Source organism: Molossus molossus, unplaced genomic scaffold (genome assembly GCF_014108415.1).
Source record: "Molossus molossus isolate mMolMol1 unplaced genomic scaffold, mMolMol1.p scaffold_m16_p_15, whole genome shotgun sequence".
NCBI lineage: Eukaryota > Metazoa > Chordata > Mammalia > Chiroptera > Molossidae > Molossus > Molossus molossus.
The window spans coordinates 33,674,688-33,688,412 of record NW_023425350.1 but is presented as its reverse complement, the minus strand read 5'-3'; the positions used below and the strand labels follow the sequence as shown (position 1 = coordinate 33,688,412).

The 13,725-nt window shown below is 37.1% G+C and overlaps 1 protein-coding gene across 2 annotated transcripts in view; it reads right to left on the bottom strand.

Moving 5' to 3' along the window:
- Window positions 1-4,763: 4,763 nt before the first annotated feature.
- The window catches only part of GTF2A1L (general transcription factor IIA subunit 1 like), a 47,573-nt gene continuing 38,611 nt past the window's right edge, over window positions 4,764-13,725 (bottom strand). For both annotated transcript variants that reach the window (XM_036263211.1, XM_036263212.1), the window contains one exon: window positions 4,764-5,024. In XM_036263211.1, coding sequence (XP_036119104.1) covers window positions 4,917-5,024 — 108 coding nt within the window. In that variant the 3' untranslated portion in view covers window positions 4,764-4,916. The remainder of the gene's footprint in view (window positions 5,025-13,725) is intronic.

Sequence of the window (13,725 nt, the reverse complement as noted above, 5' to 3'; positions counted from 1 at the left end):
CTGTCATGGGCTTACTATTTATTTATAATCCAGGTTTCTAGTTATAAATCACAAAGTTCCCACCTGGCTAAGAGTGTATTTACATGAAAAACAGCATAATATCAACCTACTAACATGAATCAAAAGAAAATACCCCAGCTCACCACTCTAATTAACTGTAGCTATTCAATGTAAGATTATTAATTTTCATACAAAACTTAAATGACTGAAACTCAGTACCTCAGCCAGAATTAGAGTCTCACTGGCCTATGAAGTCTGAGCTATATATATATGATTATTTATACATATTATAGCACATTGAATAAAACAGGTAAAGAAGTTATTCCAGCCCTGGCCAGTTTGGCTCAGCGGTTGGAGCATCGGCTTGCGGACCAGAGAGTCCGGGGTTCAGTTCCCGCTAGGGGCACATACAAAAAAAAAAAAGAAGTTATTCCAGGCAATCCTGGTTAGTCAGTCTCTAAGACACTAACTACAAACTGAGCATGTTCTTCTTAGCATACAGGGAGAGGTGGAAAGTATGTAAGAAAACACCTTGGAATGTGAGGATGAGAAAAAGTTTGAATTGGGAATTATGATACATACTTTCACAAATTTCATTTAACACAGCAAATTGTAACCTCCATAATTACAACCTTTACCTATAAGAGGGTATAGAATGACATTTGCCAAGGTATTGTATTATATGAACTTAAAATCTAATTTTGATATTTTCTTACAACATGCAACAAGAAATGTTTATTTTGAACATGGTAAAGAGGTTCATAAAAGTAAAAGTAGTATCATATCAAAGCCAAGTCTTAGATAAACTCCACCAACTCAAGGGCTTAGAGAATAAGTTTCTCTTTGGAATAAGATTTGTCTCACTCAATCTTTAGCACATGCATTAAAAATATTTTTAACTATGAATCATGACCCATCAGTAGGTAGTGAAATCAATTTACTATGTCAATACCATCATTTTCTTAAGTGCAATAGAACAAAATCAAATAGAAAATATATGAGGCTATCATGTGCTAAAGACAAGCATGATTTTCTGAAATTTCTGTCTCATGTGTTATATGTATCTATGTATATGCAAACATATACTTGTTATTAAGTATATTATATATAAATTGTGAAAATCACTCATTTAGACAACTACTCAAGAACCAAAATTTTTCTTTTTTATATATATATCTTTTTTTTTACTTTATTGATTTTAGAGAGAGAGGAAGTGAGAGAAAGAGAGATGAAAACATCTATGAGAAAGAATATTGACTGGGGATCAGGCTCAAACCTGGTCATGTGTCCCGACCAAGAATGGAACCGGTTTCCTCTTGGTGCATGGGTCAACGCTCAACAACTGAGCCACACCAGTCAGACAGAACCAAAATTTTTCTAGCATTATTTGAAACTAATAAAAGGGCATGAGGTTCAAAATAATTGAGCAACCTCATTACTCTCTCTGCAATCATCACCAAAACTATCATCATTTATATTAACATGCAAGGATAATTATTATCAAACTTTATTTTATTTTGTGGTAAGCCAACTTTTAAATTAATTTTTTTTTTGCATTTTTAAAAGATCAGGGGCATGAAGGTATGCAGAGACTCAAATGGGATAACTGTGACTTTTTTCTCTGATGATAAAATATACCACATAAAGACAACCTATGTAGTAATCTTATTTGTAATGTGCCACAAAACAAAAATCACTAAAGCAAAGTGACAGTTTAAAATTCACAATAGATTTTAGTGAAAAAGGGGAAAGGAATTTTAGAAACCACTATTACTACCTCTCCCAAACACTTAAACCAATACATTAAACCCCAATTCCCAAGTGAATTCACCTTACCAGTAAATTCAGCCCTTACAATTTGCAATAAGGTTTGCCTACAGCACATACAGAGTGACTGGATGAGCCTGGGAAGAAGAAAGCAGGAAGAAGACTAGAAAGTGTATTCCTCACCCCTAGAGGGGATACTATGTTTCAAGGATAGACCAAAAGAGTAAGTGCCCTCTCTCTACTTTCCATGTAGAAAAGATGACCATATTTCATGGTAGGCAACATCCATGAAGAGAACCCACAGCACCTGGAAGTTCTCAATAGGCAAAGAATGATCTGGAATAACAGAGATGGTGAGATAAAGGACAATCACTCTGAGGATGAAGAGGACATAGCTGGAGAACCTGGTTAGGAGACCAGCCCACTTTCTAGTACAAACTGAATCCTCATGCAGCTGCCAATTTTAGACCAAAGATAGTACCCCACATATGTTATCCAGGGCCCAGAAGAGATTTATTCATATTTTGAAATTATCTACCAGTAATAGCTGAGTCCCTTGGGCAAAACAAGTGTTGGAATAAATTAAACTCACTAATTGGGGTTGACTCCAAAAAAGAAGGGGAATTTGCCCTGGGACCTGCCAGATACTAGGTATATAAACCTTAGAGGCCTTTCACAGGCCATAACCCACTCAGCCCAGCTTTCTGTGTGAGAGTACTGTCCTGGAGAACCTTTTCAGAGCTGAAACTAGGGATCCTAAATTTAAAGAACATGTATATTCTACCCCTTAAAAGAAGCAGAATGATGAGGGAAATGATCCTTTGATAGACTTGAATGTACTGAAAAAGAGAGTATTACAGAATAATTTGGAGGATAATTTGCTGTGTTTTTATTAGTGCAGGAAAATGAGAGCTATTTGTGTTTACATTTTTTCTCTCCCTGGTTTTAAGACAGTTATCCAGGTCTTCTTGTTGCAAATAAAATTAGGCAATCTCATCTGGCCAAAGCAGAGTTTCCTGAAGAGAGTATATCTTCCTGACTTTTGTTGCAGAAAGACTGAAGTCAATGAGGAGATTCCCTGTTAAAAAAAGGAAGAGAGGTAGTATCTTTGAGAGATAAAGAGTTTGGAAAGAGGTCTTCTGTTGTAAGAAAAATATTTAAAAATTAAGGAGAGAGGGAAAATCCACTATGGCTAGAGAGAAGACAGAAGTCTGAAGTTTCAACAAGTAGAATGGGATACAGTGGAGTAAAGACAGCCTCTTTAATAAATGGTGTTGGGAAAATTGGACAGCTACATGCAAAAAAATGAAACTAGACCATCAACTTACACCATACACAAAAATAAACTCAAAATGGATAAAAGACTTAAATGTGACCCGTGAATCCATAAAAATTCTAGAAGAAAATGTAGGCAACAAAATTTTGGACATCATACGCAGCAGAATTTTCACTGATACATCACCTAAGACAACAGAAACAAAGGAAAAAATGAACACATGGGACTACATCAAACTAAAAAGCTTCTGCACAGCAAAAGAAACAACCATCAAAATGGAAAGGCAACCCACTGTATGGGAGAACATCATGGCCAATGATACATCAGATAAAGAGTTAATTTCCAAAATATATAGAATACTCATACAACTCAACAAAAGGAAGACAAAGAACCCAATTAAAAAATGGGCAGAGGAGCTGAATAGACACCTCTCCAAACAGGACATACAAGTGGCTAAGAGACATATGAAGAAATGCTCGACATCACTAATCATCAGAGAGATGCAAATTAAAACAACAATGAGGTATCACTTCACACCTGTCAGATTGGCCGCCATCAACAAATCATCAAACAACAAGTGTTGGCGAGGGTGTGGAGAAAAGGGGACTCTAGTACACTGCTGGTGGGAATGCAGACTGGTACAGCCACTATGGAAAACAATATGGTGTTACCTCAAAAAATTAAAAATTGAACTTCCATTTGACCCAGTGATCCTGCTTTTAGGATCAGAAGCCTGAAACACCAATCAGAAAGAATATATGTACCCCCATGTTCATAGCAGTACTATTTACAATAGCTAAGATCTGGAAACAGCCCAAGTGTCCATCAGTAGATGAATGGATAAAAAAGCTGTGGTACATATACACAATGGAGTAATATGCAGCGGTAAGAAAGAAAGATCTTTTATCCTTTGAGACGACATGGAGGGACCTGCAAAGTATTATCCTAAGTGAAACAAGCCAAGCAGAAAAAGACAAATACCACATGATCTCACTTATATATGGAATATAATGAATATAACAGTCTGAGGAATAGGATAGACCCAGAAACACGGAAGTAGGGTACAGACTGACAACCCTCAGAAGAGGGGGTGGGTGGTGGGAAGAGATAAACCACAGAACTTATATGCATGTATGCATAACCAACGGGCATGACAACGCGGGGAGGAGGGTGTCAATGGGGTAAAAAAGGGAAAACATCTGTAACAAAAATAAAATTAAAAAACAAGTAGAATGGGAACCTAACCCACAATTCCCCAGAGAGATAGGAGGATACACGAAGAATGACCTGGCCACAGGATAAGCCCAGAGAGGCTGATTCTTAGCTCAGGAACCCTGGCTTCACCAAAGATCTTCATGTTCATGTATAGTATGGGCTTAGCAAAGGCATCCACCCTCAAGGGACCATCTGGGCTTGGACACTCAGCTGATTGCTAGTATGGAATGTAGAATAAAACACCCAGAGAGGCCTTCTTGAACATCCTGCTATTTACTTGATGACAGGTGGGAGTAACACTGGCTCCAATCTAATAACTGACATTGACTTCACTATGAAGGGGAATTGGAGTCTGATTTAAATTTTACTTCAAGATGAAATAAATGTGACATTTCTTCATGCTCCATCACACCTGTTGCATCTATGCTTTGTTACAGTATAGATACTGAAGGCTTAAAATAAAGAAACTCTTTTAAATTAGTAAATTAAAGAAACATAAAATGTATATTTGTATCTGCATCTGAATTATAAATTTATTAAATTCCATACAGTTAACCAAAAATTTGAGCATTTTTGTGGACTATATTTAAATCAAAATAAGTTTCACAATACATGATATAGTCCCACTGATGTTTATGATGTATTGAGCTCATAAGTTTTACCACTCTGCATCACCAGTAGCTTTTGCAAATACATAGTCTCTCCCTCCAAAACACATAATGCCATCTTTCAAATAGAATTTCCATTTGTTCTTGCTTCGATGAATCTAAAGAGAGAAAAATAGTTTAAATTAATCGATTTTAAAGTTAAAGGATTATTTATATTTCTTTGCATATCACATGTGCTTATTCTGACCCTAAATGGGAGTTCATCCAAAAAAATAACAAAAAAACCTCTTCAAGATAGTTTATTCATTCATTCAGCAAATATATGAGGTTCCTATGTGCCAGATACTGTTTTAGGCACTGGATATATATTCTTTTTAAAAGAAATATATACATAAAATTTAATAAACAGAAAAATATCCTATCTTTGAAGAGTTTACACTTTAGTAAGGATGGAGGGAAAAGAAATATAATAAATATATAAATTATATAGAATAGTAAAAGGTAATAACTGCTATTAGAAAATAGAGTGATAATCTGAGAAAAATGGCAGCAGAGTGAATGGAAGCTACACAGACCGTCTCCCAGAACCAAACTGGAATTACAACTATAACACAGACAAATCGACGGGAAAACCCAACAGAAAAGCAGCTTGCAAGGACCATATAACGAGGGACACTGACTCCATCCCGGTAGGCTTGCGAAGGCGCGAGACGGGGGCTGGGAGCCCACGGTCGGCAGCTCGGCAGTGGCCTTAGCTGGGAGCGGCGCCCTCGGGTCACACTCCCAGGCGGCTCCACAGCGCAGCCGGGACAGAGGCTGAAACAGCCACAGCCACTCACCTTGGGCTCCGGCAGAGGGAGGGTAGACTGGACTGGAACTGTGTCGGGACACTCGGGATTTGGAGGGCGCTCAGAGCTTTTGCTGAGTGCAGCCACTCAGGACGGTGGCCATATTGCTCCTTCCCAGGCTCTGGGGAGAGGCAGCAGCCCCTCCCTCGGAGATCCAACCCCACACTGTGGGCCATTGAAGTGCTAATTGAGGCTCACTAACAACCAGCATCTGCCCCACCCTCTTGAAATCCCGTTGTGCTGAGCACCTGAGGGAGTTTTTCAATCAACTGACAACCCAAAACTCATCAAGTACCCTCGACTGCTACCTCCAGGCAAAAAGCTAGAGGATAACAGTACCTTTCCTGGGCTAGCAACTTTAACCAGGAAAGTAAGACTTGACAGTGGTGTTTAACATGGGTCCTCCCTCACTCATCTAAACCCAGGAGAGGGAGCCACAAACAGCAGAACAACAACACCCACAGGGAGAACTTGACAGGCTCCAAAGCCCACTGTGATAGCCAAAATGGTGAAACACAGAAACAGAAGCCAAATGAAAGAGCAAGAGACCTCCACTGAAGATGAGATCAATGTGGAGCAATTAGGCATGTTAACAGAGCTAGAATTCAGAGCCATGATCTTGAGGAAGCTGAACAGCATGAGGAAGGACATAGAGACACTGAAAATAAGCCAATTGGAAATTAAAAACCATCAAGAAGAGATAAAAAATGACATATCAGAAATGAAAAACATATTGGAAGGTTTAAAAAGCAGAGAAGAGGAAGCTGAGAACCAGATCAGTGAATTAGAAGACAGGGTAGAAAAAATTAACCAATCAGAAAACCAAAAGGAAAAAACTATTAAAAAAACAGGAAGACAGCTTAAGAGAACGATGGGACAACTAGAAACGTAATAATATTCACATCATAGGAGTCCCTGAAGAAGAAGAAAATGAGCAAGGGATAGAGAATATATTCAAAAAAATAGTGACAGAAAACTTCCCTAATTTGGTGAAGGAAGAAGGCATTCAAGTTCAAAAAGCACAGAGAGTCCCAAGTAAGAAGAACCCAAACAGGCCCACACCAAGACACATAGTAATTAAAATGCCAAAAATTAAAGACAAAGAGAGAATCCTAAAAGCAGCAAGAGTGAAGCAACAGGTTACCTACAAAGGAAACCCTGTAAGGCTCTCAGCTGACTTTTCACAAGAAACACTACAGGCCAGAAGGGAATGGCATGAAGTAATCAAAGTCATGAAAAACAAGAATCTGAATCCAAGACTACTCTACCCAGCAAGGCTATCATTCAAAATAGAAGGTCAAATAAAGAGCTTCCCAGACAAAAAAAAAAAAAAAAAAAAAAAGGCTAAGGGAATACATTAGCACCAAACCAGCACTGCAAGAAATGTTAAAAGGACTGCTGTAATTAGCAGTAGAAACGGGAAGAAAAATAGAACCACACTAAACAAAAATGGCAATAAATAAGTACATATCAATAATCACCTTAAATGTAAATGGATTGCATGCTCCCATAAAAAGACACAGAGTAGCTGATTGGATGAGAAAGCATGACTCATCTATATGTTGTTTACAAGAGACCCACCTCACAACAAAAGACTCACATAGGTTGAAAGTGAAGGAATGGAAAAAAATTTTCCAAGCAAATGGAAAGCAAAAAAAAGCTGGGGTAGCAATTCTCGTATCTGATAAAATAGATTTCAAAATGAAGACCATAACCAGAGACAAAGACGGCCACTACATAATATTGAAAGGATCTATCCAACAGGAAGATATAACCTTGATAAACATATATGCACCCAATATAGGAGCACCAAAATATATTAAAAATCTTCTGGAGGACTTCCAAGGAGAAATCGACAACAATATAATCATAGCAGGGGACTTCAACACCCCGTTGACAGCACTGGATAGATCCTCTAAGCAAAAAATTAGCAAGGAAACAGAGACTCTAAATGAAGCACTAGACCAAATGGATTTAATAGATATCTACAGAGATTTACACCCCAAAACTACAGAATACACATTCTTCTCAAGTGCACATGGGACATTCTCAAAGATAGACCACATGATAGGACACAAACTAAATCTCTACAAGTTCAAGAAGATTGAAATCATATCAAGCATCTTCTCAGATCACAATGGCATGAAACTAGAAATCAATTACAACAAGAACATGCAAAGACATTTCAATACATGGAGGCTAAATAGCATGTTATTAAACAATGAATGGGTCACCGAGGAGATCAAGGAAGAAATCAAAAACTTCCTGGAAACCAATGAAAATGAACACAACAACACAAAATCTATGGAATGCAGTGAAAGCAGTTCGAGGGAGGGAAGTTCATGGCACTACAGGCCTACCACAAAAAAACAAGAAAAATTTCTAATTGACTGTCTAACCTCACAACTTAAAGAATTAGAAAGCAAACAAAAAGAAAACCCCAGAGCAAGTAGAAGGAAGGAAATAGTAAAGATCAGAGCAGAAATAAATGACATAGAGACCAAAAAAACAATTCAAAGGATCAATGAAACAAAGAGCTGGTTTTTCGAAAAGATAAACAAGATTGATGGACCCTTAGCTAGACTCTCCAAGAAACAAAGAGAGAGAACCCAAATACACAAAATCAGAAATTAAAGAGGAGAAGTAACAACCAACACCACGGAAATACAAAAGATCGTTAACAACTACTATGAACAACTATATGGCAACAAATTCGACAATCTAAGCAAAATGGACAAATTTCTAGAAACACACAGACTCCCAAAACTGGACCAGGAAGAAATAGAAAACTTGAACAGGCCAATAACAACTAAGGAAATTAAAAAGGTAATCAAGACTCTCCCAGCAAACAAAAGTCCAGGCCCAGATGGCTTCACGGGGGAGTTTTACCGAACATTCAAAAAAGAACTAACACCCATTCTCCTCAAAATATTTCAAAAAATTCAAGAAGAAGAAAGACTTCCAAACTCATTTTATGAGGCCAGCATAATTCTAATTCCAAAACCAGAAAAAGAAACTACAAAGAAAGAAAACTACAGGCCAATATCCCTGATGAACATAGACGCCAAAATCCTGAACAAAATATAGCAAATCGCATCCAGAAATACATCAAAAAAATTATTCACCATGACCAAGTGGGATTCATTCCAGGGATGCAAGGCTGGTACAATATTCGCAAATCAATAAATGTGATACACCACATAAACAAAATGAAGAATAAAAACCACATGATCATATCAATAGATGCTGAAAAACCATTCAACAAAGTCCAGCATCCATTTCTGATAAAAACGCTCAGCAATGTGGGAATAGAGGGATCATATCTCAACATAATAAAGGCCATATATGAAAGACCTACAGCCAACATCATACTCAATGGACAGAAACTAAAAACATTTCCATTAAAAACAGGAACAAGACAGGGATGTCCACTTTCACCACTCTTATTTAACATTGTACTGGAAGTCTTAGCCACAGCAATCAGACATGAAGAAAAAATAAAAGGGATCCAAATTGGAAAGGAGGAAGTGAAACTGTCATTATTTGCAGATGACATGATATTATACATAGAAAACCCTAAAGACTCCATCAAAAATCTACTAGACTTAATAAATGAATTTGACAAAGTAGCAGGATACAAAATTAACGTCAAGAAATCGACGGCATTCTTGTACACCAATGATGAACTCGCAGAAAGAGAAACTGAAAAAACAATCCCATTTACCATCACGCCAAAAAAATTAAGATACCTAGGAATAAACTTAACCAAAGAAGTAAAGAACCTATTTGCAGAAAACTACAGGTCATTGAAAAAAGAAATAGAGGAAGATATAAAAAAGTGGAAGCACATACCCTGTTCATGTTTGGAAGAATTAACATCATTAAAATGTCCATACTACCCAAAGCAATCTATAGATTCAATGCAATCCCCATCAAAATACCAACGACATATTTCATAGAACTAGAACAAATACTTCAAAAGTTCATATGGAACCAAAAAGACCCCGAATAGCCACAGCAATCTTGAAAAAGAAGAACAAAGTAGGTGGGATCACAATACCAGATATCAGGTTATACTACAAAGCAACTGTAACCAAAACAGCCTGGTACTGGCACAAGAACAGGCATATAGACCAGTGGAACAGAACTGAAAACCCAGAAATGGATCCAAAGCAATATGCTCAATTAATATTTGACAAAGGTGGCAAGAGCATACAGTGGAGTAAAGACAGCCTCTTTAATAAATGGTGTTGGGAAAATTGGACAGCTACATGCAAAAAAATGAAACTAGACCATCAACTTACACCATACACAAAAATAAACTCAAAATGGATAAAAGACTTAAATGTGACCCGTGAATCCATAAAAATTCTAGAAGAAAATGTAGGCAACAAAATTTCGGACATCATACGGAGGAGAATTTTCACTGATACATCACCTAAGACAACAGGAACAAAGGAAAAAATGAACACATGGGACTACATCAAACTAAAAAGCTTCTGCACAGCAAAAGAAACAATCATCAAAATGGAAAGGCAACCCACTGTATGGGAGAACATCACTGTCAATGATACATCAGATAAGGGGTTAATTTCCAATATATATAGAGTGCTCATACAACTCCACAAAAGCAAGACAAAGAACCCAATTAAAAAATGGGCAGAGGAGCTGAATAGACACCTCTCCAAACAGGACATACAAATGGCCAAGAGACATATGAAGAAATGCTCAACATCACTAATCATCAAAGAGATGCAAATTAAAACAACAACGAGGTATCACCTCACACCTGTCAGAATGGCCGCCATCAACAAATCATCAAACAACAAGTGTTGGCGAGGGTGTGGAGAAAAGGGGACTCTAGTACACTGCTGGTGGGAATGCAGACTGGTGCAGCCGCTGTGGAAAACAATATGGTGTTACCTCAAAAAATTAAAAATTGAACTTCCATTTGACCCAGTGATTCCACTTCTAGGAATATACCCTAAGAAGCCTGAAACACCCATCAGGAAGAATATATGTACCCCATGTTCATAGCAACACTATTTACAATAGCTAAGATCTGGAAACAGCCCAAGTGTCCATCAGTAGACAAATGGATAAAAAAGCTGTGGTACATATACACAATGGAGTACTATGCAGCGGTAAGAAAGAAAGATCTCTTATCCTTTGAGACGACATGGAGGGACCTGGAAAGTATTATCCTAAGTGAAATAAGCCAAGCAGAAAAAGACAAATACCACATGATCTCACTTATATACAGAATATAATGAACATAACAGTCTGAGGAATACAGTAGACCCAGAAACATGGAAGTAGGGCACAGACTGACAACCCTCAGAAGAGGGGGTGGGGGGTGGTGGGAAGAGATAAACCACAGAACTTATATGCATGTATGCATGACCAATGTACATGGACAACTAAGCCGGGGACGGGGAGGGGTGGGGTGGGGAGGGGGGTGCCAATGCGATAAAAAAGGTAAAATATCTGTAACAAAAAAATTAATTAATTAATTAAAAAAAAAACTCATGCATTTCCTAATTTTTTAACTCAAAATAAGAATCAAATACTATCACACACACACACACACACACACACACACACACACTTACCTCAGTCAAGTTGACTTTATGCTTAGAGGGGGAAAACCTAAAAGTATTCCCACCAAAGTCAGGGCATAGACAAGGATACCCACAATTATCCTTTTCTCTCTAGAGATACCAGGCCAATACAATTAGACCAGAGGAAAGTATGATTGGTACTAACCAATGCAACTTGACCACATGTATAAAAAACCTAAAATAATCAATTTATTTAATGACGAAATAAGAATTCAGTATTGATACCAAGTTAATGTACAGAAATTCATAGCCTTTATGTATACACATAGTAAAGATATAAAGAAAGAGCCCATTTACCACAGAAACAAGAGAGATAAGAAAACTAGGAATACATTTATAAAATACTTGATCTACTGCCACCATTCAACACTCTCTCTTCTGAAATATTTTCCTCTCTTCACTTCTATAACACTCCTGGTTTTCCACCTACCTCTCTGGCCACTTAGTCTTCTTTACTGATTCCTCTTCTTCTCTCTTACCTCAATTTTAGAGTATACCAGGACTCCTTTTTCTGTTTCTATTCACTCTCTTGGTGATCATAACTAATCTCATGGCTTTAAACACCACCTATATGCTTATGACTCCCAAAATTTATATCTCCAGTTTACACCTCTCCCCTAAACTCCAGATTCTCATTCAGTTACTTCAGCATCTCATCCTGAATGTCCAATAGACAACTCAAGCAAGTTTAAAACTAGGACACTGATAACCTGCCCCCAAATATTACTGTCTTCTCCATCTCAGTGGGGAATGGCCATGCATTCTTCTAAGTGGTCAGGCCAAAAATCTTAGAGACATTCTTTAATGCCTCCTACTCATACTCCACATCCAGATCCATCAGTAAGTATGAGTTCTACGTACAAAGCATATTCATATTCCAACCACTTCCATTAGCTCCATTACTACTACTATTACTCTTGTCTAAGCCACCATCCTCTCTCATCTGGATTAATGTGTGCCATAACAAATTTCCCTGTTTTCACTCTTGTCCCTCTTCAGTCTACTATAAACATGGTAGCCAGGGTTGGCCCTGTTAAAAATATAAACCAGATGTCATTTCTCTGTTCAAAACTCTCCAATGACTTCCCATCCAAAAACTAAAGTCCTTAAAAGAGACTACTAGCTCCTGCTCTTTACCTCACTGCTCTGACCTCACTGTTCTATGAATGCACAGGTATTTGTCTACCTCAGGACTTATGTATTTACTGTTCCCTCTGCCTGAAATGCTTACATCCAAATATCCTCATGGTCCATTCTCTTACCACATATTGATCTTCACCCTATCACATTCTTCTGGACATCCCATCTAAAACTGCAATCTACTCCTTCTTAACATCATTAAAATACCAAATTATATTAGTTTAATGTGATCTCAATGAAAATACCAACAGGGTTTGTTTAGAAACAGACAAGCTGATTCTGAAGTCAGTACAAAAAAATAAACAATAACATCCAGGAAAATTAGAAAAGAACATTATGAAAGTACTAGCCCTACCAGATATTAAAAACCTCAAGAATTAAATCAATGTAGTACAGGCTAATGAACAATAAAACATAAAATCAAAAGCAGACCTAAATACATATAAAAATCAGGAGGTGATAAGGAAAGAATACTCTTATTAGTGCAGGCAAGATATATTTCTCAATAAATAATGTTAGAAAAACAGGGTAGCTACCTAGGAAAAAAAAACCGTTGGAACCATATGTCATATTATACACCAAGATAAACACCAAACCAATAAAGACTTACATTTTAAAACAGAAACCAAAGAAATACTAGAAGAAAACGTGGGTGAATCCCTTTAAAATCTTGAGACAAGAAAAAACTTTCTATTCATGACTCAAAATTTAGAAGCCATAAAAATAAAGGTTGACAAATTCAACATCTGCATGAAAGAAAGAGTATTGAAAACTGAGGAAAAAATATTTCTGAATATAACAAGACTAATTTTCCCCCAAATAACAGAGCTCTTAGAAAGCAATAGAAAAAGATTACGAACAAGCAATTCACATAAAAGTAAAAATGTTCCTTAAACAAATAAAAAGTTAAAAATTTCACCAAGATATAATTTTCCACCTTTCATAACAACAAAGATCTAAATGTCTTCTTATACTCCATTGGCAAGACTGTAGGAAAAGAAAAGCTCTCACAAGCACTGTAATGGAAATACGTACTAGAATATCATCCAGGAGAGCATTTTGGCAATATGTAACCATATATATTTGCCCTTTGACCTAATAATCTCACATCTGGGATTTACTTAGTGGATACAACTGCACATATAAAATGTCTTATGTATATGGTCATTCAACAGCAAATGACTGAAAAATAACTCAAATATTCATCAGTAAGGGATCAGCTAAATAAATCTTAGTAACTCTACAATGGA